Below are 27,866 nucleotides of genomic sequence, written 5' to 3'. Positions count from 1 at the left end.
TGCCTCAGTTCCAATCCTGGCTCTGCTGCTTAATAGCTGGGTTACATGGTTAAGTGACTGAATCTTTCTGTGCCTCAGTTTCTTTATCTCTAAAATGTAGATAATACAGGTACCTATGTCATAGGGTTGCAAGAATTGAATAAGTTAACTGTGAAACATTTCAGTACAATACTAACATACAATATATTTGAGCTAATTTATTATTACTATTATTATTACCACAAATGCGATACAGCCACAAAACATCATGTCTTAGAAGAATATTGTGAGATAAAATGTTTCTAAACATCATTATTTAAATAACTGATTACATAGCAGGATAGCGGGATTTCAGTTTTGCTCTCCCAAAATATTATGTATTATTATTATTATTTTTTGAGACGGAGTTTCCCTCTTTTTGCCCAGGCTAGAGTGCAATGGTGCAATCTCAGCTCACTGCAACCTCCACCTCTGGGATTCAAGTGTCTCTCCTGCCTCAGCCTCCCCAGTAGCTGGGATTACAGGCATCCGCCACCATGCCCAGCTAATTTTTGTATTTCTAGTAGAGACGATGTTTCACCATGTTGGTCGAGCTGGTATCGAACTCCTGACCTCAAGTGATCCACCAGCCTTGGCCTCCTAAAGTGCCGGGATTACAGGTGTGAGTCATTGCACCTGGCCAGATTATGTATTCTTATAGTACATAGAAAAATAAATAGTATAAATACATACATTTGCATATTAATGGTGATTATCTTTAGGTGGTAAGATTACGTACGAATTTTAGTTTATATATATCTATATCTATATCTATATCTATATATCTTTTGTCCAAATGATCTTTAATAGCCATGTATTGCTTTTGTAATGAGAAAAAAGAGAACCATAATTTATTTAAAAAAGAAGCTATGGCCTAGAAAGGTTAGTACATTGGCCAAGGTAATTTATTTAGTCAGTGGTGGGAAAGCAGAAGAGAAATGGGCAACGTTTATTGAGTACCTCTGATGTATGAGGCTGCGCGGGATCCTCAGTACACAGAATTTATTTCATTGTTTCTCCATAATAGCCCTTCAAGGAGGCACAGAGGTTATGAGTATAAACTTCATGTGCAACAGCCCAGGTATTTCTAGTTCTGTCCTTTCTTAGGTGTGTGACCTTGGGCCTATTAATCTTGCTGAGTCTTGGAGTCCTCACCTGCAAATAGGGAATAGATCCCTTTTTCTCACAGGGCTATTGGGATGATTAAATGAAATAATACATATAAAGCCTTTAGTCTGCCTTAGTGTGCCTGGTATCATGTTAACTCTCAATCTAAAAAAAAATGTTTTATAGATATACCTCTCCCTTCACTTTTCTAGATTAGTAATTTGATACTAAGAAAGTCCAAGAATCTTATCCAAAGTCACTTAGCTGGTAAATGGAGCAAAAAATCAAACTAATTTCTGTTTCCAGAGCACTTATATATTTTTTTCCCATGTTTCTCTTTTGGTAGCTTTTATGTCATAGAAAGCCTAGTAAACAGGGATGTAGAAAGTCAAACAAAGGCTTACATGTGATATTCCAAGAAGTAAAGTATTATCAAGAATAGGGAATATAACTACGTGCAAATAGTTGATATTCAGGTAAAATTTAGCGAAAATATTATAATTAACATGTTTTTTATATTTTAGGTTGTCCCAATGGGACAGCAGATTGAGGCAGAGAGGTCAATCTGCCTTATCAATGTGAGCCCTTTTCTGCAGAAATTTATAATTTTTTTAGTGTCCCATGTATATCATGTGCCAGATGTTTTATTGCCAACAGAGCAGCAAGATAAGAAGGAATGGAAGTGTTCTGGTTCCATTATATTTGCTTATGTATACAGAAGGAACTTTCAAAAGAAACAGAGATGTAAAGCATGGAAGCATAAAGAACATTGAACTATGCCTAGTTTAATTATCTGTTCGCCATTAACTAGCTTTGTCACCACTGATCTCTCAGGGCTGGTTTCCATACCTTTAAAATAGTTGGATTGAACTGGCAAATGTCAAGGATCCTTTCTAACTTTGAATTTCTCAAATTCTAAGTGGTACATTTTTTGTTTTGGATACTGGTTGAACGAGGAAGCATCAGAAGGAGTGTTTTGGATATGACTTTTCTCAAATTAAGTGTTAAGGCAATTTATTCATTCATTCATTAGTTCATTCGACAAATATTTTTTGTTGCATGTCTACTATAAGCCAAGCATGAGGTATAGAGCAGTGAATAAAACAGAAGAGTTTTCTGCCCTCATGGAGCTTATGTTCTCCTGGGGTAGGCTGATGTTAAAGCAATAAGCAAGTACGGAATATAATGTTAGGTAGTGACAAAAACCCTGGGGAAATGCAGAGCAGGATGAGGGTGGAGTCACAGAGGGGCAGGTGTTCTATCTTAATGTGAAGTTCCAAGAAGTAAAGTATTATTAAGAATAGGGAATATAACTACTTGCAAATGGTTGATATTCCGGTAAAATTTAGCAAACATCTTATAATTAACATGTTTTTAATATTTTAGTTTTTATTTTATTTTTGAGACAGTCTCTGTCACCCAGGCTGGAGTGCAATGGCATGATCTCAGCTCACTGCAACCTCCGCCTCTTGGCTTCAAGCGATTTTCCTGCTTCAGCTTCCCAAGTAGCTGGGATTACAGGTGTGCACCACCACTCCAGGCTAATTTTGTATTTTTGGTAGAGATGGGGTTTCACCATGTTGGCCAGGCTGGTCTCGAACTCCTGACCTCAAGTGATCCACCCACCTTGGCCCCCCAAAGTGCTGGGATTATAGGCGTGAGCCACTGAGCCTGGCCGTTTTTAGTATTTTAGGTTGTCTCAATGGGAAAGCATCTCAGAGGAGCCATGACCCAACAAAGTGAAGGGGTGACTGTGATCGTATCTAAGGAAAAATGGTTCCAGGCAAAAAAACATAAAAAGACCTTGAGGTGGAAGTGTGTTCAGTGTGTTCAAGGGAAGGCAAGGAGATCAAGTTAGCTTGAGCGGAGTGAGAGAAGGCTCCAGCCAGATCACGACAGCTTTGGGAATAGCTTTAGATGTCCTTCTAAGTATTATATGATAGCGGCAGGGAAAGGGTTTTTGGCAGAGTGCAGGATCAGATGTGTATTTTACAAGATCATTTTGGTTACCTTTGGGAAACCAACCAGGAGGGGGCTGGATGCCAGAAAGGAAGCCAGATGTCAGAGAGGAAGCTGGAAGGCCAGTTAAGAAGCCACTGCTGTGGTCTGGACAAAGGGTGAGAGCAGCTTTACAAGAGTGAGGTTAAAGTCACGAGGAGCTGTAAAGGAGCTGGATTTGGTGCACACTGTGAAGGTGGAGAGGCCAAGACTTGCTGAAGGACTGACTGTGGGATGAGACAAACGAGGGAGTCTAAGGCTGACTTCAGGGTTTTTGGTCTAAGCAATCAGGTGAATAAAGTGCTATTTACTAAGCTGGGGAAATATCACTGGGGATAGGTGAGAAAGGAGCACTATTTGAAGGGCAGAACTACTTGTTCCGTTATGGCCATGTTAATTTTGAGATGCCTAGTAGGCATTTGGTAGATGGTGAATGGGGCTAGAGTCTGGGGGAAAGGTCAGGGATGCAGAGTCAGGCAGTAGATTTTTTTTTTTTTTTCATGCTACAGGACGAATCCCTTGCAATATCAGTAACCTACTGAAACAAATTGCTTCAAAGTGTGATCACAAACATTTAATTTCAGATGTGGGTTACAAACTGAAGGAGGTAAGGAAGCTGTGTTTCTGTATTTATAAAACAGGAAAGAAGCATTTGTCCCCTGAGAGTCATCATGAATGAGTAGGAGGCACATCCTATTTAAGGCATAGTCTAGTATCTTGAGTAAATTACCTAGTTGTAATTCCATCAGTTTTCAATAAATCGAAGAGATGAAAAGTCATGTGTATTTTCTGATGCTTTAGAACATGGTTTAGGGCAATGATACAGTGGCTTTATATTATGTTCTTTTATATAGAAAGTTTGAGACAGCTTTTAGGAACAGCAATTTTGCACGTTGATATCGTCAGATGTTTAAAATTTTCTTCAGTACCTATTTTCACACATACCAAATGACAAAGCTGCAGTCAGTTTTGATTCCTAAACAGAACCCCATACCAGTATTTGACTGCAGATTAAAAAAAAAAAAAGATTTGGATTCCACCAATGAATAATCAAATTTGAAACATCTGCTGGAAATCCCAACATCCTATGATGAAATTCCATGCTTGGATATCTTATTCAAGGTCATAGCTTGAGTATTGAAACATCAACAGCCAAACAATGGCATTATGGGTTTAAATTTACAGAGCAAAACTACAGTACCTAATTTATAATACTCCCTTTTTGCACTTACTCTAAGCAGTTAAATGATATGGACTCTCTGAAACTTAGCAGCCGGTTATGTTTAGTAGTGTTGGGATATGTAATTTTTCTTTAAGAAACTTGATACTTATTTTCAGATGACATACAGATTCTGATTAATCATCACCTACTGCTAAAAGTTTTTGAAAGGATATCTTCAGGAAGTTCTTTGAATAGACTGTTACTCGGATGTTACAATGGAGATGCCACTTGAGATGAAACGTCACTTAGCAAAGGACATTTATGGATGGGAATTCATTCTAAGTATTATCTGGGAAAATTTAGAATTACCTGGTTCACCTGGCTCTCAACATTTTTCAATGCACAATTTCCTATTTTTGGAAATATGAAATGGATACAGTTTAGGCACTTGGCTAATCCTTAGGGATAAACACTGGGGTGTGAAAATAGACTTTTCCTCCTGTGAAGAATAAAAAGATAGCACTTTAAAGAGTGAATTTGAGTAAATATAAGCCAAGAATAAATACCTGACATTCATTATAATTTTGAAAATCTTGCTTGTTGCCATGTGTAGATCTATTACATCTATCTATCTATCTATCTGTCTATCTATCTATCTATCTATCTATCTATCTATCTATCTATCTATCTATCATCTATCTATCATCTATCTATCTATCTATCTGTATTTCAGTGGGATTATTAACCAAACAGGTCACATATAATTGTGCATCTAACTCCCATCTTTACTTATAAAATCCTTACCAAAATTTTCCCTCACTGGCACTAGATTAGAGCAGTTTTTGGAACTTTCTAATTTCATATTTGCTTTTATGTATTGCTGTTTATGAACACTGCAAAGTGTATTGCTGCTCTTATCTGTGCTTAAAAGGAAAGAAAGAGTGTCCCAGAGAAGCTTGTACAAGATAATGCGATAAATTACTTCCAGAAACAGGATCAGAATTCATGGCAACCAACTCCTGAAGCTGCAGGTCAGGCGGTGAAACACATTGTCTTATAACAAATCCTAAAGCTATGAGGAAAAATCCTGCTTTGGACTCACTTTTCATTATCAATTCCTTTCCTACTGTCATGAGCTTTTTTAATAAGACACGCTCTGTTTAAAGGAGAACAAAAACAAGGTTTATTGAAAACATGTGATACTACAACTTAGGAATCTTTTATAAGGAGACTGGAGATGGCCTAATCGAGTTCAATACCATTCAGGAGCTGGATATTTTCCCATTAACTAAATATGGAAGAGTATAAAGAAAGCATAATTCAAAAATAGTTTCAGATGTGCACATTTTGACACTGTGACCAGTAAATACTCCAGAAAACCACAGAAACTTGATAAGAGATGGATTCTTAAGTCACACAATGGCAAATGTCCTAAGGATTAGCTACAGTACTTTGATCTCCAAATTCCAAGCACAGATTTGGAGTCTGTGGTAGGGGCTAAAATCAAATATTTAAAACATTTTGCAAAAGGCAGAAGTAAAATAATTGAGAAAAAGGCAATATGGGAGTAGACAAGCCTCCTGTAAAAGAACCTACAATTCAAAGCATGCATGCAAATTAAGCACTTTATTAAAAAATATAATCATGTTCCCATGACCAAATAAAATAATTGAAGCAATTAGATTAAAAAATGCAGGCAAAAATATCCTTTTGAAAACCTCTGATAACTGAGGCAAAGGGGCTATTTTTCACCTTGCATTGCTTGAATAATTGCCACATTTTTTTTCTCTATTTGCTCATGTTGACTGTGTTGTTTTTACTTTGTGTGTGTAGGGGTTGTGATGGGGGCCCGGGGGATGACGCTTCTCATGTGACTGTTTACTAGCTTGCAGTTTTCTCAATTTTTTATTCATTCAATACACATTCATTGTGGCCAGAAACTTCTAGGACCTGGGCATATAATATTAAAGGGCATGGCTGGTGTGGACCAGATAGATGCCTTCTGTCTGCACAAGGCTGAAAACATGGTTTGCGTAGAAGACGCTGAATCGAGTAACCACAATCATGAGTGATGAATATTATGACAGAAGAAATACAAGGAGCACATTGCAGGGACAATTAACTTAGTTAAGAGGCCAGGGAAGCCTTCCGGGAGAAACATAGATGAAGCCATAATTAACAACCAGTCTACAAGAAAGCTTCAAAAGCCCTTCTAATTAAACCACATCCTTTAGGTACCATACATACCATTCCTGAAATTATTTATTATATGTAAGGACTCCAGACTCAAAAAGTACCTGTCTTGGTTCTTGCTCCTTCCATTTACCTCTTAAAATAAAATGCATTCTTATTTAAGATACACAGACTCTCAAATTCTAGGAATGCCTTATTGAAGATATTTTGAGGAAAAATAATAAACAAAAACATACAAAGATGGTCTGAGTTGATAATTTTTTTCTGATTGTAGGTATCGATTCTAGGATTGATTAGAGGCTTCACTGAACATATCACTTTTATGATTCTGTTTGCTACCACGAAGAGTTATGGAGTATTGATTAAACACCAGGCATTAAGCTAAGCACTTTACATGTATCATCTCATTGCATCTTCTTGGGCAATCCTTTGAAAAGGTACAACTAAAATTCTAAGTTTAAAATTAAGGAAATATATGAAGAGCAAATTAAGGCAAATAATAAAGCACCTTTTAGAACAGAGTTTTTCGTGAGTTAAAAATACCATTCTATGTTACCTCAGCCTAGAACTGAGGAGGTGCACATGGAAATCCTATGGTAAATTATCTTCGGCATTGTCCCTCTTTGCAATGACAAAAGTGCCTGGAGTGTGAGTAGATTTGGAACAACTGTAAATAATATGAGCCCATTAACCCATCCCAATATTGCTATACAAAAATAATAATAGTCAACATCTAAACTGTACTTCATCTGTGCCAGGCAATAATTCTTTTAATTTAGTTTTTGAATAGTTAACATATTTATATTTTAAACATCAAAATGACATAAAAAGGTAAATGCTGAAAAATCTTACTCCTACCCGTTTGCATTCATGCTGTCCTCTTTCGCTATCCTCAGTTAAACATTTTTATTCTCTTCTTTTTGTAAAAATTATTTCAATGTTTCTTTATACAAACACAAGCAATATGAAAGTCAACTTTTATTTTTCTCCTTTCTTACACAAAAGTAGCACACTATATATGCAGTATTACATTTCATTTTTCTTTTATTTCATATATCTTGGGATTCTTCTGTAACTGTGCAGAAAGGTCTTCCACTGTATTTTATTGTTTGGATTTACAATAGTTTATTCAGCTATAGTGAACATTTACTATAAATTGATGAAATTATTAGGAAGTAGACTTCCTGGGTCAAAGAGTAAATGCTTAAGTAATTTTGGTAGATATTGACACTCTTCCATAAGGGTGATACCCCTTTGCACTCCTGTGGCATGTGAGTGCCTATTTCCTTGCAGTCTCATCAATAAAGTGTGTGGTCAAACTGCAGATTTTTGCCAATCTGATAGGTGAGAGAATGCTTTCATTTGCATTTCTTTTTTATGAGTGAGACTGGGTATGTTTAAGAGGTGTATATGTATTTCTTATTCTGTGACCAGTCTGTTCATATCCATTTTATTTTCTGTTAGGTTGTTGGGTTTTTCTTGATTTCTAGAGCTCCTTATAATTTAAGGTGATTAGTTTCTATTTTTTGGTAGGAGTTGTAAATATTTTTCCACATTTGTCTTTTGACGTTGCTGTTTAGTTTATCATACAGTATTCTTTGATTTTATGTATTCTATCAATATTTTCTTCTATGACTTTTGTATTTTTAGTTATAATTAGAAAATCTTTCCAGATTCCAAGGTTCTAAGAGAGTTTACCAATTTCTTCTGCCCAGTATTTTATGGTCTTATTTAATTTAAATCTTTTATTTGGAGTTTATCTTGGAATCTGGTAAGATAGGTATGGATACAGCTTTATTTTTTTCCAAATGAGTAATTAATTATTCCAGCATTTCTTACAACCAGAGTGAGAATGAAGTTGGGATTCATATATTTTGGCCACACAGGGTTGTTTCTAACTTTGAGAAAATAATGTTTTTGTTGGTTATGGTGGAAGATCCAAGGGGAGACATTTGGCAGAGTCTTGGAGGAAAAGTAGTCTTAGAGAATAGTTTTAAGAATAGGGCAATTTCTGAGAGGTGTTGAATTAAGGAGAACAAATGACTTCTTTTTAGATCACATTAGAACCATGAATATTGGACCCAACTCTCTATAAAGCACCATTGGGTCTTGGTGGCAATTTTAAATATTTTATTCCATTGGAGTAGTACTTTAAGGCTCTAACTAATGTCATTATCTGTATCTTTTAGCAGGAAAGTATAATTAGTATTGGTCTCAGTAAAGTTTGCTTGAACAAGGACTTTCTAAAAATTAAAGTTAGATTTAAATAATGGTCCTTTAGGAATTTGTACAGTGTTGGCTTTTTACATTAATTGGTCTCTTTATACTTCATCTATGTAAACATAATACTTACATTCATTTATCACAGTATGAAGAACTGCTCCTTAATGGGCAATACTTTCATTTGTTTCTTGACCCAAGTGGTAAAATATACATTTCGTTAACTTCTGTTTGTTAAAAAAAATTTCATAGAAAAACAGAAAAAGCAGAAACATGATTTCTATGAAAATAAGATGTCATTTAAGACAGCATGGTCTAATTTAATGCTATGAAACATTCTAGGCATTTCAACATTTTATTTTATGATTTATTTTTAAACTTTTATTTCAGGTTCTGTGGTACATGTGCAGGTTTGTTATATAGGTGAATTGTATATTATGGGGGTTTGATGTTCAGATTATTTCATCATGCAGGTAAAAAGCATAGTACCTGATAGGTAGTTTTTTTATGCTCTCCCTCCTCCCACTTTCCATCCTCAAGTAGGCTCCCGTGTCTGTTGTTCTCTTGTTTGTGACCATATAACTCAATATTTAGCTCTCACTTGTAAGTGAGAACATGTGTATTTGGTTTTCTGTTCCTGTGTCAGTTAGCTTAGGTGAATGGCCTCCAGCCTCATCCATGTTGTTGCAAAAGACATGATCTTGTTCTTTTTTATGGCTGTGTAGTATTTATGGTGTATATGTACCACATTTTCTTTATCCAATCCACCATCAATGGGCATGTAGGTTGATTTCATGTCTTTGCTATTGTGAATAGTACTGTGATGAGTATATGAGTGCATATGTCTTTAAGGTAGAATGAGTTACATTCCTTTGAGAATAAACCCAATAGTGAGATTACTGGGTCAAATGGTAATTCCGTTTTGAGTTCTTTGAGAAATTGCCAAACGGCTTTCCACAAGGGCTGAACTAATTTACATTCCCACCAGCAGTATATAAGCATTCCTTTTTCTCCATAACCTTGCCAGCATCTGTTATTTTTTGACTTTTTAGTAATAGCCATTCTGACTTTTGTGAGATGGTATCTTATTGTGGTTTTGATTTGCATTTCTCTAAAGATTAGTAATGTTGAGCATTTTTTTAAATGCTTTTTGGCCACATATATGTCTTCTTTTAAAAGTGTCCATTCAAGGACTTTGCCCATTTCTTAATGGGGTTGTTTGTTTTTTTGCTTGTAAATTTGTTTAAATTCCTTACAGATTCTGGATAATAGACCTTTGTCAGATGCATAGTTTGCAAATATTTTCTCCTATTCTGTAGGTTGTCTGTTCACTCTGTTGATAGTTTCTTTTGCTGTGCAGAAGCTGTTTAGTTTAATTAGATCCCTTTAGTTTAATTGACAAAATTAGTCAATTTTTGTTTTTGTTGCAATCGCTTTTGTCTTTGTCATAAAATCTTTGCCAGGTCCTATATGTCCAGAGTGGTATTTCCCAGGTCATCTTCCAGGGTTTTTATAGTTTTGGGTTTTTTTTTTTTTTGAGATGGAGTCTCACTGTCGCCCAGGCTGGAGTGCAGTGGCAGCATCTCGGCTCACTGCAGCCTCTGCCCCCCAGGGTTCACGCCATTCTCCTGTCTCAGCCTCCTGAGTAGCTGGGACTACAGGCGCCCGTCACCTCGCCCGGCTAATTTTTTGTAATTTTAGTAGAGATGGCGTTTCACCGTGTTAGCCAGGATGGTCTCGATCTCCTGACCTCGTGATCTGCCCGCCTCGGCCTCCCAAAGTGCTGGGATTACAGGCGTGAGCCACCATGCCCGGCCAGTTTTAGGTTTTATGTTTAAGCCTTTAACCCATCTTGAGTTGATTTTTGTATATGGTATAAACAAGGTGTCCAATTTCAATCTTCTGCATATGGCTAGCCAGTTATCCCAGCACCATTTATGGAATAGAAATTTCTTTTCCCATTGCTTGTTTTTGTTAGGTTTGTTTAAGATCAGATGGTTTGTGTGTGGCATTATTTCTGGGCTATCTCTTCTGTTCCATTGGTCTATGTGTTTTGTACCAGTACCATGCTGTTGTGGTTACTGTAGCCTTGTAATACAGATTGAAGTCACACAATGTGATACTTCTGGCTTTGTTGTTTTTGCTTAGAATTGCCTTGGCTATTCAGGCTTTTTTTTTGGTTTCATACAAATTTTTAAATAATTTTTTTTTCTAATTCTGTGAAGAACTGGTAGTTTGATAGGAATAGCACTGAATCTGTAAATTGCTTTGGGCAATATGGCCATTTTAACAATATTGCTTCTTCCTATCCATGAGCATGGAATGCTTTTCCTTTTATTTATATCATCTTGGATTACTTTGAGCAGTGTTTTATAATGCTTGTTGTAGAGATCTTTCACCTACCTGGTTAGCTGTATTTCTATGTATTTTATTCATTTTATTTTTTAAATTTTTATTTATTTATTTATTTTTTTATTATGCTTTAAGTTCTAGGGTACATGTGCACAATGTGCAGATTTGTTACACATGTATACATGTGCCATGTTGGTGTGCTGCACCCATTAACTTGTCATTTACATTAGTTATATCTCCTAATGCTATCCCTCCCCCCTTCCCCCCACCCCATGACAGGCCCCAGTGTGTGATATTCCCCACCCTGCATCCAAGTGTTCTCATTGCTCAGTTCCCACCTATGAGTGAGAACATGTGGTGTTTGGTTTTCTGTCCTTGTGATAGTTTGCTGAGAATGATGGTTTCCAGCTTCATCCATGTCCCTGCAAAGGACATGAACTCATCCTTTTTTATGGCTGCATAGTATTCCATGGTGTATATGTGCCACATTTTCTTAATCCAGTCTATCACTGATGGACTTTTGGGTTGGTTCTAAGTCTTTGCTATTGTGAATAGTGCTGCAATAAACATACATGTGCATGTGTCTTTATAGCAGTATGATTTATAATCCTTTGAGTATATACCCAGTAATGGGATGGCTGGGTCAAATGGTATTTCTAGTTCTAGATCCTTGAGGAATCACCACACTGTCTTCCACAATGGTTGAACTAGTTTACAGTCCCACCAAGAGTGTAAAAATGTTCCTATTTCTCCACATCCTCTCCAGCACCTGTTGTTTCCTGACTTTTTAATGATCACCATTCTAACTGGTGTGCATGGGATGGCATTCTTTTTTTTTAATTGCACATCACTCCTTTATTATACTGATCTGGAAAAAGGATTTAGTACAGTTATGCTCAAATGAACACTAGACCTATGTGGCAGGGCCAAGCAACTGCAACATGATTCAGAAATCAGTGAAAAACACACTTGGAGAGGACCAAGAGGCATTTCACTGCCATGAAACAAGGCAGGGAGGGATTCTAAAACACACAGCATGAAGCACTCCTGCCCCTCAAAGGTCAAGGAGCTTATCCCATATTGGTATGAGGAATGGCTTATTTTCTGATGACCACATGTGGGACTATTTCAACCACCACGAGAAACCCTTAGAAGGGTTATTGTTTTGTATTATTTATATACACCATACTTTTTTTTTTTTTTTAAATAAGAGTAAATGTAACACATAAACTAAATTCAGGATTGATCCCAACCTTCTAGAGCCAGTTCCTCTGGGGTCAGGGAGGAAACAGTTGTCACATCACCATGCAGGTTACATTCATTTTCCACTGGGATGACTAGAGCCCCCAGGCAGTGGCCTGACTACATACAAGCACAGGACTAGCTCCTGGGGGCAGACAGGCTCTCTTGCTTCTCCTCATTGGTCGTAGCTCAGCATGGTTCCTCCTCACAAGTCCTTAGTAAACAAAGCACTTGCAAAAACCCAAGTCACTACCTTTGAACTCTCTTGGATAAGGGGGGCTTTCCCACAGCTTAGACTGAGAACCTGTGCCCTAGAAGTGCTATTCTGACTAGAATGTATGAAGGGAGTGGGTGCAGAAGACAAAATGGTTAAAATGAAAATGGGAGCCACCGGTCCCCATCTGCAGCTGCAACTCAAGATGTCTACAGATGTGGTCAGTGTGACACGTGCAGGAGGGAGGGGCAGATGGATGCATGGGCAGGGAGGGTGCCTGTTTGCTGGCCTCCATTTCTTGGCTTTGCCCTGGGCAGCCACAACTTCCATGGCTTTGCACATGGTCTCTTCATCCCCCAGGAACTGCGTGGGCTTGATGGGCTTCAAGTTCTTGTCCAATTCATAGACAATGGGAATGCCAGTTGGCAGGTTCAGCTCCATGATAGCCTCTTCAGAGAGACCCTTCAGATGCTTGACAATGCCCCAGAGGCTGTTGCCATGGGCTGCAATCAGTACCCATTTCCCCTCCTTGATCTGGGGAAATATTTCTTCATTCCAGAAGGGCAGAGCTCTGGCAATAGTGTCCTTCAGACTCTCACAGGAGGGTAGGTGATTTTCTGTGAGGTCTGCATACCTGTGATCCTTACTGATGTTGCTGTAGAAAGGATGGTAGGGCTCCATCGGAGGTGGTGGGACATCATAGGAATGCCTGCAGATCTTCACCTGGGCCTCACCATGTTTTGCAGCAGTTTCTGCTTTATTGAGACCGGTTAGAGCCCCATAGTGCTGCTCATTGAGGCGCCAAGTCCTCACTATTGGCAGCTACATCTGATCAATGGCATCTAGCACTGTCCAGAAGGTCGGGATCGCTCTCTTCTGCACTGAGGTGAAGCAGATGTCAAACTCATAGCCAGCATCTCGCAGTGCCTGCTTTGCCGCCTCATGGCTCGCCGGGCTCAGGACGGCGTCGTACCAGCCGCTGAAGTGGTTCTCCAGGTTCCACGCACTCTCGCTGTGCCGGATCTGCACCAGTTTGTAGGTGGCCGTGGTGGCAGGCTTGGGGGATAGCATTCTTGATTTGGCTCTCAGCTTGGATGTTGTTGGTGCATAGGGATTCTACTGATTTTTGTACATTGACTTTGTATCCTGAAGCTTTGCTGAAGTTGTTTATCAAACCAAGGAGCTTTGGAGCAGAGATTATGGGGTTTTCTAGGCATAGAATCATACTGACTGGAATCAGGGACAGTTTGACTTCCCCTCTATTCAGATGGCTTTTATATCTTTCTCTTGCCTGATTGCTCTGGCTAGGACTTCCAGTACTATGTTGAAAAGGACTGGTGAGAGAGGACATCCTTGTTTTGTTCTGGTGTTTAATAAGAATGCTTCCAGCTTTTGCCTATTCACTATGATGTTGGCTGTGGGTTTCTCATAGATTGCTCTTATTATTTTGAAGTATGTTCCTTCAATGCCTAGTTTGTTGAGGGTTTTTAACATGAAGGGATGTTGAACTTTATCAAAAGCCTTTTCTGCATTTATTGAGATGATCATGTGGTTTTTGTTTTTAATTCTGTTTGTGTGATGAATCACATTTATTCATTTGTGTATGTTGAACCAAACTTGTGTCCCAGGGACGAAGCCTCCTTGATAGTGGTGGATTAGCTTTTTCATGTGCTGCTGGATTCATTTCACTAGGATTTTATTGAGAATTTTTGCATCTATGTTCATCAAGGATTTGGCCTGAAGTTTTGTTTTTTGTTGTTGTTGTGTCCCTGCCAGGTTTTGGTATCAGGATGATGCTGGTTTCATAGAATGAGTTAGGGAGGAGTCCCTCCTCCTCCGTTTTTTGGAATAGTTTCAGTAGGAATGGTACCAGCTCTTCTTTATACTTCTTGTAATATTCAGCTGTGAATCCCTCTGGTCCCGGGCTTTTTCTGGTTGGTAGGCTTTTTATTACTGATTCAATTTTGGAACTCATTATTGGTCTCTGTCCAGGATTCAATTTCTTCCTGGTTCAATCTTGGAAGGTTGTATGTTTCAAGGAATTCATCCATTTCTTCTAGGTTTTCTAGCTTGTGTGCATAGAGGTGTTTTTAGTAGTCTCTGAGGGTTTTTTAAATTTTTGTGGGGTAGGTGGTAACATCCCTTTGTCATTTCTGATTGTGTTTATTTTGATCTCTCTTTTTTTCCTTATTAGTCTAGCTAGCATTTTATCTATCTTATTTATTCTTTCGAAGAACCAAGTCCTGGATTCATTGATCTTCTGTACGTTTTTTTGTGTCTCAATTTCCTTCAGTTTAGCACTGATTTTGATTTCTTGTGTTCTACTAGCTTTGGGGTCGATCTGCTCTTGTTTCTCTATTTCCTCTAGGTGTGATGTTCGGTTGTTAACAAGATCTTTCTAACTTTTTGATGTAGGCATTCAGCTCTATAAACTTCCCTCTTAATATTGCTTTAGCTGTGTCCCAGAGATTCTGGTATGTAGTATCTTTGTTCTAATTAGTTTCAAATAATTTCTGGATTTCTGCCTTAATTTCATTGTTTACCCAAAAGTCATTCAGAAGCAGGTTAATTTCCATTACTTTCTATTTTTATTGCACTGTAGTCTGAGAGTGTGGTTGGTATGATTTTTTTTTTATTTGCTAAGGATTGCTTTATGGCTGATTAGTCAATTTTAGATTATGGGCCATGTGCAGATGAGAAGAATATATACACTCTTGTTTTTGGGTGGAGATTTCTGTAGATGTCTATTAGGTCTATTTGGTCAAGTGTCAAATTCAGGTCCTGAATTTCTTTGTTAGTTTTCTGCCTCAATGACCTGCCTAATACTGCCAGTGGGATGTTAAAGTCTCCCACTATTATTGTGTGGTTATCTAAATCTCTTTGTGGGTCTCTAAAAAGTTGCTCTATGAATTTGGGTGCTCCTGTTTTGGATGCATATCTATTTAGGATAGTTAAGTCTGGCCTTTTGAGGTGAACCCTTTACCATTATGTAATGCCTTTCTTTATCTTTTTTGATTTTTGTTGGTTTAAAGTCTGTTTTGTTTGAATGTAGAATAGCAACTCCTGCTTTTTTCTGTTTTCCATTTGCTTGGTAGATTTTTCTCCATCCCTTTAGTTTGATCCTGTGTGTGTCACTGCATGTGAAATGGGTCTATTCAAGACAGCATACGGTTGGGTCTTGCTTCTTTGTCCAACTTGCCACTCTGTGCCTTTTAATTGGGCATTTAGCCCATTTACATTTAAGGTTAATATTGATATGTGTGGATTTGAAGGATCAAATCCTGTTTTGTGTTGTGAATTGGTTATTATGCAGATCTGTTTGTGTGGTTGCTTTTTGGCATCAATGGTGTATGTACTTAAGCACGTTTTTGTAGTTGCCAGTAATAATCTTTCCTTTCCATATTTAACACTCTCTTTAGGACCTCTTATAAGGCAGGTCTGATGGTAATGAATTCCCTTAGCATTTGCTCGCCTGAAAAGAATCTTATTTCTCCTTCATTTATGAAGCTTAGTTTGGCTGGATATGAAATTCTTGTTTGGAATTTCTTTTCTTTAATAATGCTTAATATAAGTCCTCAATCTCTGCTGGCTTATAGAGTTTCTGCTGAAAGGTGTGCTGTTAGCCTGATGGGGTTTCCTTGGGAGGTGGCCTGCCCCTTCTCTTCAGCTGCTGTTAACATTTTTTGTTTTGTTTTGACCTTAGAGAATCTGACAAGTATGTATCTTGGGGATGGTTATCTGTGTAGTATCTCACAAGGGTTCTCTGCATTTTCTCAATTTGAATATTGGCCTCTCTAGTGAAGTTGGGGGAATTTTCATGGATGATATCCTGAAATATGTTCTCCAAGTTGCTTGCTTTCTCTCCCTCTCTTTCAGGGACATCAGTGAGTCATAGATTTGGTGTCTTTACATAATCCCATACTTTGGAGATTTTGTTCATTCTTCTTTAATCTTTTTTTCTTTATTTTTGTCTGACTGAGTTATTTCAGAGAAGCGATATTCAAGCTCTGAGATTCTTTCCTCAGCTTGATCGATTCTGCTGTTATATTTGTGATTGTAATCTGGAATTCTTGAAGTGAGTTTTTCAGCTCTATCAGATCAGTTCCATTCTTTCTTAAAGTGGCCATTTCATCTTTCATCTCCTGTATCACTTTGTTGTATTCCTTAGAATGCCTGGATTAGGTTTTCACTGTCTCCTGAATCTCAGTGATCTCTGTTCCTATCCACATTCTGATTTCTGTTTTTGTCATTTCAGCCTGGTTAAGAACCATTGCTGGGGAACTACTGCAGTTGTTTGGAGGTAAGAAAGCACTCTGACTTTTGAGTTGCCAGAGCTCTTGCACTGGTTCTTTATCATCTGTGTGGGCTGATTTTCCTTCAGTCTTTGAAATTGCTGTCCTTTGGATAGGGTTTTTTTTTTTTTTTTTTTTTTTGCCTCTATCCTCTTTGATGCCCTGGAAGGTTTGAATCTCATATAAGGTGGGTTCAGTTGACTGGCTTCATTTCTGGAAGAATTTAGGGGGCAAGGCTCAGCTCAGAACTTTTGGGCTGTATGCTGTAACTTTGGGAGGCTGTTACTGGATCTCTGACTTTATTCTCTGGCCCCTTGAGGTTAGGAAACTGCTAAAGTGGAGGGGCTAAGGTGTTCCTGCACCTCTGGCCACAATACTCTGATGGGTGGTGCCAGCCAAACCACTTTATTGGGGTGGTGGCAGCAGGATCTGTGCTCATTTGTAAGTGCCAAGAGCAGTGCCAAGAGCAAGTGGTAGTGTGGTGGGGTGAATGCTCATCAACTGGGGCAGAGTGCTGGTGGCCATGGGGCTGCCGGCCTCCATGTGCACGCTCATGCTGGTAGCAGTGTCAGCGCACGGGCAGGCTAGTGGTGAGCGTGGGGCTGCCAGCCTCCATGCATATGTTCACACTGGCAACAGTGGCAGCGTGGGGCAGGGGGTGGGGCTGCTGACCTCCATGCACATGTTCGCATTGGCATTTCTATATTTTAAAAGGAAATAGTTTGGCAGTTTCTGATAAAGGTGAACTAGCACTATATGACCCTAGAGAAATAAAAATTTACATTCATACACAAACCTACACATGAATGTACATAGCTGCCTTATTTGTAATAGCCAAAAACTAGAAGCAGCCCAAATGACCTTGATTAGGTAAATGAATATATAAATTGTGTTACATCTAGATCATGGAATTCTATTAAGCAATAAACAGGAATGCACTATTGATGCACTTGGATGGATCTCAAGAGCATCATACTGTGTAAGAAAAAGCCAATTTCAAAAGATTACTACTTTACAATTTCATTTATATAACATTATAAAAATGACAAAATTATAGTGAAACAGAACAGATATAGTGGTTCCCAGAGGTTAGGATTGAAGAGAGGGAGTACCTGTAAAGGAATAATACAAAGTATATCATTCCAAGTTTATTTAGGGTGATGGAAAAGTTCTGTATTTTGATTGTGGTGGTGGTTAAATGCATATATACATGTGAGAAAATTTTATAGGAGTGTATATAAAAATTGAGCGCATGTAAAAACTGGTGAAATTCAAATAAAGACTATAGTTAATAGTATGTATTCATATCCTGGTTTTGATAATTGCAGTATACGTAGGTAAAATATTTTGGGGTAAGTTAGGTAAAGAGTACATTTGAACATGGAAATTCTGTACTATTTTTGCAACTTCTAAGTAAGTCTAAAGTTATTCCAAAATAAAAAATTGAACATCTTTTACAATAGTTACATCTATTTTCTTTCCTTTCCTTTCTTTCCCTCCCTCCCTCCTTCCTTCCCTCCCTTCCTTCCTTCTTCCCTCCCTCCCTTCCTTCCTTCCTTCTTTTCTTCCTTCCTTCCCTCCTTCCTTCTTTCCTTCCTTCCTTTCTCTTTGTCTCTCTCTCTCTCTCTCTGTCTTACTCTGTTACCCAGGCTGCAGTACAGTGGTGCAATCATAGTTCACTGCAGCCTTGAACTCCTGGGCAGAAGTTACCTTCTCCTATCAGCCTCCTGGGTAGCTGAGACTACCAGTGTGTTCCACCACACCCAGCTATTACAGTTTTTGTTTTTGTTTTTGTTTTTGTTTTGTAGAGATAGGGTCTCATTATGTTGCCCAGGTTGATGATTTTGAACTCCTAGGCTCAAGTGATCCTCCTACCTTGCTCTCCCTTTAAAGTGCTGGGATTACAGGCATGAGCCACTGTGCCTGGTATGTTTTCTTTTAGACTTTAGACAATGGCCCCTAGAAGGAGGGAGATTTGGGGACAGGAATCGAATCATATCACATGGCTTATTAATTTTCAAGTGGAATCCCTTTACTTATGTTTCAAAGTGAGGAAAATAAGAAGTTCTTTGCCAGTTCTGGCCAGTGGAATTAGAATATTTGCTTTCATGGCATCAGATACCATCTAGTACATGCTGAAAATACGGATCTTGAAAAGACAGTTGCTAATCTATGTAATATGGTTTCCACTGATCTGTTAAGAAGCTCATTTTTCCTGCTCCTTCATTATTTCTCCACATGTAGATTAAACGGATTATACTATAATTAAATTTGACTCTAACAAGAGGCAGTGCTTTAGAGCAATGAGCTATTGGGAGGCCAGCATGCTATTCCTAGCTTTACTGCTGATTTATGGGCTAAGGACAAAGCACCCCCACTTCACAGTGCCTCGACTTTTCCGTCTATAGAGTGAAGTAAACAATGTCTCAGAGGGACATGGTGCTGCTTTATAAGCTCTATATTCTAATTGAGCTCCAAATTCCTTTATAGAAAGGTGTTCTTTGAAGAACTAAAGATGTATTTATATTGTTGTTGTGACTCTTAATAGAAATGAAGCTTTAAAATCTAATTTTAAAAGTCTCCTCCTGCACAGTACATTATCCACGTTCTTAAATACTGCAATCAACTATGCACTGAGTTGCTCTGTGATATTTATTAAAAATAAAAAAGGCACCACAAAGACAAACTTGTAGAACATTTTCGAAGCCATGTGCAGGGGTGTAACTGCAGGACTTCCACTGAAGTTAATGGGACTCATACTGGCAAATTGCAGGCACCACTTTGAAAATTTACCCCATAGTGACAGTTTAATGCTTCTTATTGATCATACAGTTTCATATAACATCTCAAGGCAAAAAGGGACAATTTCTCAAAAGAAATAAACAATCTTTAATTAAATAATTCTGCACTGCAATCATCATAACTAAGAGTATAGAATAGAGTCCCTTGGCAAGGAGGATCTTAGGAATTGCTTACTGGTGATACCACTGGGGCTGTAAAAAAGTTTCCATCACATTCTAATTCCAGTTCCTCATAGAAAAATAACATTTTAAAAAACAATGTAAAATTTTACGTTTCTAAGGGCAGAAATATAGAAACAGAAAATTCAGAGGATTATTTCCTTATAAACTTATGTTTATATTTTTTATAAACATAAATGGGTAGTAATTTGTATATTGCTGATATGAAGTTCCAACAGGCATAGATGACTAAAAATCCCAGGGCATTAAACAGCCATACTTTTTGTTGCCTGATTAATGTTGCTGTTCATAACCTGAATAGTATTCATATTAGGCCTGCCAGCAACTCGTAGGACCTTTGCCTGGTGGCCTGTCTTTAGAAGGAACCTTGATTCAGGGTAGCAGAGCCTACATGGCCTTCAGGGTGTGACCTCTGCCTGTCTCCCCTATCACCTTCTGCTATTCTCCCCACTGCTCATTGAGCTCCAGCCACAAGACCTTATGTCTCCACCTTGTACAACCCAAGCTCATCAAGTGTTAATAATCCTTGCAATTACTATTCCCTGGCCTGGAAAGATCTGTGTCTAAACCTTCTCATGGCTGGCTTCTTCTTAATATTCAGGTCAACTCAAGTGTCAACTACTTAGAAAGACTTTCTCAGACCACCCAAGCTAAGGTAGCCTCTACTCTTTCTGTTTTATTTTCTTCATTGTGCTTATCTGTAGCTGACATTATCTTGTTTTTCAAAAACATATTTGTGTATTGTTTTTCTTCGTCCACATGAATATTATCTCTATGAGAAGGAAGACCTTGTCCATTTGGTGCCATACAGCCTCTCCAGCATCCATAAGCATGCTTGGACATGGTAGAAATTGTATAAATGTTCAGTGGATGACTCAAACATAATTTGAAAACCTGGGGGTAGTCCTTTGCTTCTTTGTTTTATACAATCACTCATGATATTCTATAGCCTTCTTTCTAGGACTACTTCAATTTCCATCACCTTTGCTCTGTAACACCATAATTATAGTATACCTCCTTTAAGTTTTGCCATTCTCTAAGGGCACAGGAGATTCTATTCTTACAGGCAGGGACCGTGTTTTAGTCGCTTTTGTATCCTTTATACTTAAGATTGTGTTTGACACATAATAAATACCCTGTCTGTGAATGAATTTTCTTATGTAACATGTGATAGTACAGAATGTTAATACAGTATATCATAGTGCTCTACTAAAGTTTATAGAAAGAGTGGGAAATAACCCTTATTCATTTTCCTCTTCGGAAATACATTTTCTTCATGTGGTCCAACCATATCAGCTAATCAAGCTGCCTTGTAAGTTCAACTTTCAAGTTTGTGTACCAGGTCAACAATTACCTAAATTACCAATAGTTTATTAATGTTAAAAAACATTTGAAGGTAGTCCTGCAAGTAATGTTACTTACTCTCCAGATGTCTCCAATTTGGAAATACATGGGGAGCCTCATGATAACAACAACTCAAGAGTATATGCAAGTTTGATACAGGTAAGTAACTCTATTTTAGGTCCTAATTTCCCATTCAGGTTAGAAAGCAGCAATAGGTAACATAATTTAGTTGATATAATTAAGGCTGATACTGCAATTAATGTTCTATAAAGCCTGGCTTTTCTTTAAAGATCTTGAATTACTAATGATAAGCATAATAGTATCATGTTCTTCTGTTTACAAGTTGATGACAATAGATAAGGTTCAATTAAATTTAATTTTAAAATGCTAATAAACAGTAAAGACAATTTTCCAGTTGAGTATGTATATTTTTCTAGAGTGAAATCACGAGAAATAAATCCAGGTTCTTTCACCTATCATCTTTTTAAGTTTGTCTTACTTCCTCATCTATAAAGTCTTCAGTCTTACTTCCTCATCTATAAAATGGGACATTATAAAGGCCAGGCGTGGTGGCTCACACCTGTAATACCAGCACTTTGGGACGCTGAGGCGGGTGGATCACTTGAGGCCAGGAGTTCAAGACCAGCCTGGCCAACACGGTGAAATCCTATCTCTACTAAAAATGCAAAAATTAGGTGGGTGTAGTGGCGTGTGCCTGTAGTCCCAGCTACTCGGGAGGCTGAGGCATGAGCATGACTTGAACCCAGGAGGCGGAGGTTGTAGTGAGCTGAGACTATGCCACTGGACTCCAACCTGGGTGATAGAGGGAAACTCTCCCTCAAAAAATAAAATAAAATAAAATAAAATAAAATAAAATAAAATAAAATAAAATAAAGTAAAATAAAATAAAATAAATAAGGACATTATAGTACTTACGTAGAATTAAAAAGACCATATTTATAAAGCACTTAAAGTAGTACCTAATATATAGTAGTTCTCAATAAATATCAGCTATTACTAACTAGAGGGATTAAAATTGTTTTAATGTTTTGTGATCAGCCAATCCAACAGGTTTTAATTGTCCTCAGATGGTCCAGTTAATCACATGGAAGGAATCTACATGCACTGAGGGAGTTTGAACACTTAGAAGTAATAAGTTGCAGAAGAGTGTATGAGTAACAGAAAATAAGTGAAATAATATAATTTCTACTAAAGGGGAAAAGGGAGTGGAAGGTATAGAAAATAATGCCATTGAAGAGTAAGTCTCCTAGAACAAAAGATAGAGAAGACAGAGAAACAGAAAAATGATGTCTCAAAATCAATTTAGAACACAGTGGCAGTTTTGGGAGTCTGTGATCTAACTTTTGAACACATCAGCAACTTAAGTTGCCTTTTAATAAGATGAAATCATAGATATATGAGTAGTCTCAGCCATGTGGTTGATTTTAATAAAGGCTTCAATTTTATTTTATCCACGTAGGATAAAATAAAATTTTATTTTATGCCTCTTTTGTCCTCTTGTGGAAATAATTACACTGAAAATAAACTGTTAAAATAACAAGAAGAAATCAACTTACACTTAGCATCAAATACAGATCCAAGACTAACAACAGGCTGGTATTTTCTCACTGAGACTCCCTGCAAGACTGAAAAATATGGCCCTGTTATATCTACCTTTGGAAAGTGTCACCAAGGAATCCAAAAAAAGCCACTGTGAGAAGTAATTTGTTGGCTTCCTGACACATCAGGCTCATTATTGTGATCTGAGTTTCAGCCTTTGGTCTATTTGCAATTTTTGAGTAGGTCAGTAATGAAAGCTAGAAGAAAGAATGACTATGAAATCAGTCTTAGAGGTTATTCACAAATTCTTTATGCCGATGTTATTGGGTGAGTGTTTTGTGTTTTCACATAGAGAAATCATAAAGCAGCTAGTCTGGGTAAATGAAGGGCAGCTTGGGTCGTCATCCCAAAACACACTTGACTATCCACATCAGCAATATAGCAATTAGTGCTCATAGCTACAGAATGTTATTATGACAGAAGAGTCTTAGGGGAGAGATAAAAATTGAACAGATAGATATGAGGAAGAATTTTATGTTCTAGATAAGATTTTACTAATTTTCAAAGCAAATGCTTAAAACCAAGCAGACATAAATCAATATACAGTAGTAATGAAACAAAGTACCTAATTAAAAAAAGTTAAATAGATTTATTTCTTCCCTTATGTTATAATTGTTTAAAATATGTTTCCCAAACACAAATATGTAATGATTTTAGGATTTGTGAAATCAGTGGGCTTTTGAAATGCTCTTGGTTTTGGCTAGAGTGCAGGGGTAAGGAAGATGGGCAGTTCAGAAGGGGACATGCTAAAATCTTCAGTAATTAGCCCATAAAACCTCTATCAATTGGGCCTTTGTCAATAGGGTGCAAAAGTACATGGGGCTTGTTAGCTGACCACTCTAGCAGCTTCAGTGTATTTCCAACTGGAAAGAAAAACATTGGTGTGCTTACAGAAAGCATTTCCCAGGTTGAAGGCGCAGCCAGTCTACCACAATCTTTTCTATGTTCTTTTCTCGAATGCTCAACACTTCTAAAAATATTTGGGTGTGTACTTGGAATGTTCAGAGTAATCAAATCTTACAAATACATGAAGTTTTGGGAGGTTTTAGCTATATTTCCAAACACCCATTCAGAACAGTTATCATGGACAGATAAGAGATGCTATTTCTTTTTTCATTTTGTCACAGTAAATTAGGTTGAACAAGGCGACTACAGTGTTCACTTTAGTATTTTACCAGTTACATCAAGCTTTTTTATGAACCTGTTGAGCAGGCCTAGAAATAGTCTCAACAGTCATCTGGTACAGCTTGCTGCCTTTAGGAAGGTGATGTGTGATTCCTTTGTGTAGGTTAAACTTTACTGACCTCATACTGATAAGCCACATTTGAACATGCTTCACTATAACATCCATTCAGCTGCACCATGGGTCAAACATGTACATTTAATAAAAGACTAAAAAAATTCATAATTATCCTAACTTTAAGTACAAATCTAGACTTTGTTCTAACAGGGATTCATTATATATTTATCCATGAAATTTTCTTCCAAAGCAATTAATTTCCTAGAGGTAAAATATCTAAATAAAGAAAAGGTCTGAAGGGTTAACAAAACTGCAATTATGCCTAAACCATGTCATACTAGTATTTTTTTGAGACAGGGTCTTACTGTTTTTACTCAGGCTGGAGTGTAGTGGCAGGAACATGGCTCACTGCAACCTCAAACTTCTGGGCTCAAGTGATCCTCCAGTCTCAGCCTTCTGAGTAGCTGGGACTACAGGTGTATGCCACCATGCCCAGCTAATTTTTAAATTTTTGTAGAGACAGGTCTTTCCATCCCAGGCTGGTCTTAAACTCCTGGGCTCAAGTGATCTGCCTTCCTCAGCCTTCCAAAGGGCTGGGATTACAGGCAGGAGTGACTGCGCCAGGCATCATACTAAATTTTTAAGGTCACTATTGATACATCCAAAGGCAAGTAAGATTATAGATAACATAACATCATTTTTAGAACTACATATTATATCAAGACCTGCAAGGATCTGAGGCAGGAAGAGAAAGACTAAAGGACTAAAATGTGTTGATGTATCCATAGCTGAAAACAGCTATCAAAAGGCAGCAGACATCTGGGAAAAGGCTTTCTTTTTCGCATGGAGGCCAGAGATACATTGGCATTGCTTCTGAAATTGGAACAAAACCAATTTTTAATTGGTTTTAAAATCTGGAATGAAACATTTTTCCAGTCATCCATGAACTGACCTTATCCTGTAGAAGTTGAGTGAATCTTGGCTAACCATCTGCCTTGTGAATTGTTTTGTTTGGGCCCCTTATGGGACAGAAAGTACTTGTTGTGCAGTAGTTTCACATCAAGTTACAGTCCTTTGTAATGCTGCCTGAGTAGAGAATTCAGAGAGAAAAAAGCATCTCCAGGGAGAAAAATCTAATGCCTTCACTAATATGCCTTGGGGCTTTATGAACCTGCAAGGGTTGGAGTTACCACCTACTTTGCTCCATACCTTAGCATGATGGCTTCCAAAAAGCAGTAAAGCCTATTATTGGAGAAGATAGACAGCTAGACAAACAGACTGCATTCATGAGGGCCAAACAAGGTATTTTAAGATAGATTTAACTGAGAATTCCACTAGATTCACTATTGTAACACCAGTGCCTCACACACAGCCACATTTCCATAAATTCTGGTTTAATAAGTGGAGACTTTTGAGATGTGCATACTATGAAAGAAGTATGGAATAAAGGATTCTTCTTAACAGTGCCCATGGATGGTGATACACTTTCTTCCTTAAATCCACTCTGCCCCCACCATAGGGAACAGGAGTAAGGGAGGAAACTGAGAAGATTACTCAACAATTCCTGACTCCTAAAACAAAACAGAAAACCTGTGGTAGCTGTAGAAGATAGCCTAAACTATTTTGTAAATTAAAAACCTACTTTTTCAGGTTGAAAATAGTTGAAATAAATAAGCCTCATTAAGAATTTTCAGTATTTGGATTTGAATGGCTGCCTAGGAAGTGAGAAAGACAAAAAAGCAAGAGAGCCAAATTTAGCTACTAAATAATAATAGTAATAGCTTTTATATATAGACTTTTCCATTTTATAATACTTCTAAATATTACTGGGAAATGCTAGATCTTAATTCCAGAATGCTCTATGGCATCTTCATTAGGAAGTACAATTTCAAGCTGGAACCCAGGTGAATGATGTCTCTCAGAAACAATGGCAGCTAGGGAGGTGCAGAGATGTGCTATGTATTTGGGTATTTTGGATTGGAGGGTGGGGGATTCATATTTCAGAGTGTAGAGCACTTTGTCCAGGCTACAGTTACCAATGCATTAAGCAAACCATACTTATAATCATTCTTGAAGAATGTTAATTGATATGCATTACCAGTACCAATGTATGGCTATCTATTCCAGCTGATCCAGAGCATAAACTGGTGTCATATTGTAGAGCAAAAAGGGTTTTTTATACTCACTGAAATCAATGTTCCCCTAAATCAGGGCAACACTGGAGAAACATGTATTTCCATATAAGTTAATTGATATAAGTGGGTATTCTAGAGCCAGATTGCCTGGCTAAAATTCCAGCTCTACCACTTAGTAGCTGTATGACATTCAGCAACTAACTCCGTCTCTCTTTGCCTCAAATTCTTCAACTGTAAAATGGGGATAATAAAAATATCTACCTCATAATGCTGTGGAGACAACATCAAATGAGTCAACATTTTCAAAACACAAGAGTGCCCGGTCCATGATAAGTACTCCATGGATGTTAGCTTTTAATATTGATCAAATATTGCAAAACAGGAGATAGAAGACAAGAATGTTGGTGTCATAGTCCAGGTATCTGAGACTCTGATATTCACCTATAACACAGAAGGGCTTTCGAGCAAACCTCAGTCTTCCTTGCCATCCTCTATACCGACAACAGCAACCCGCAGACCAGATTCGAATGATGAACTCCAAACCAAAGACGACAATCATCACGAACTCCTAAAATATCAGATAAGACATATCAGAGAGAAGCATTATGGAGCAAACCACAGTAAGAAGCTCTATGCATATTTTTGAACATTTAGGCACTTTGTCTAAAGGATCTAGTTGTTAATATCTAAAGTTAAGAACATTTCCTTTCTCCAAATCAAACTAAATCTGGACAGCATTTGAACCTCATACTGTCGGCATTTCCTATCATGGAATGCTATTCTTTTTCAAGTCATTAATGCTTCGCAAATTTGGGAGTCAGTTTCAATACTAAATGTGCAGGCTGAATAATGGATCTGTCTCGTCTGGAATTTATAGTGTAGCTGACTTTAGCTACCCAGTAACATGCGAAATATCTGAAATAAAATAGTGATCCTGAAATATAATGGCAAGTTTTACAGAAAATAGTGCTTCATTTTGCTGCAAGGAGTGACATAATCTCTAAATCTTCGAGAGTTGTTCTTAGAGAAAAAGAAGCAAATATTTAGAAGTATACTGAATTCTTTCGTTACAGTGTCAAAATCTCCTTATAAAACAGTAAGTTTCAAAAGCATTACAGTGTGACACACGTATCCTTTGCCAGAAATGAGACCCTGAATCCTCCAGATCTGAAGCTTGTTAATTATTATGCTGCCCTTTGGCAAGAGCTGCCTAGAAAACAACACCTGCTCCAGGAAAACGGCTGAGATTATTTAGGAAGAGTTGTGAGTTAACCCTGGGGAAAGGCCAGCTAGAGTGGCTCATTAAACAGTCGATGATAGAATGAAAAACCAAATGGAATTTGTAAAACGAAAGCATTTCTGGAGCAAGCTTAGCACAGTCACCTTGCTGTCTCTATAGGGACAGGCACTTTATTTATCAAAATTGTTTTTCCTTTAAAAAATAATTCCCTTTCTTGTTTTAAAACGAGGGTTGATTCAACATTTATAATGTAGAACAATATTTATAGATTGTTGTTATAATAGCTTAATTGTAAAAGTAATATATTGTCTTTATTAAAACTTCCAAACATCACAGAAATACAAAGCAGAGGAAGTAAACATTCTAACCTACTCCCCATTCTCCCATTCTTACTCGCAGGATAAAAACTGTTACCAAATTTATAAAAGTGGCATTTTTGTTGCAAATTTCAGGCAAATGTCTGTTTCTTTAATTAGAGCATGTGATGATATGCTGCACTTTTGAAATG

At 37.6% G+C, this 27,866-nt stretch overlaps 1 protein-coding gene and 1 pseudogene across 3 annotated transcripts in view; both read right to left on the bottom strand.

The window, feature by feature from the left end:
- The window catches only part of KCNQ5 (potassium voltage-gated channel subfamily Q member 5), a 579,108-nt gene that overhangs the window by 131,038 nt on the left and 420,204 nt on the right, over positions 1-27,866 (bottom strand). For all 3 annotated transcript variants that reach the window (XM_019030067.3, XM_019030068.3, XM_055390620.2), the window contains exon 3: positions 26,560-26,686. In XM_019030067.3, the coding sequence (XP_018885612.1) occupies positions 26,560-26,686 (127 nt within the window). The remainder of the gene's footprint in view (positions 1-26,559; positions 26,687-27,866) is intronic.
- On the bottom strand, positions 12,312-14,431 carry LOC109027150 (phosphoglycerate mutase 1-like; annotated as a pseudogene).

The sequence above is a fragment of the Gorilla gorilla genome, chromosome 5 (assembly GCF_029281585.2).
Source record: "Gorilla gorilla gorilla isolate KB3781 chromosome 5, NHGRI_mGorGor1-v2.1_pri, whole genome shotgun sequence".
NCBI lineage: Eukaryota > Metazoa > Chordata > Mammalia > Primates > Hominidae > Gorilla > Gorilla gorilla.
This window is presented reverse-complemented; position numbering and strand designations above follow the sequence as displayed.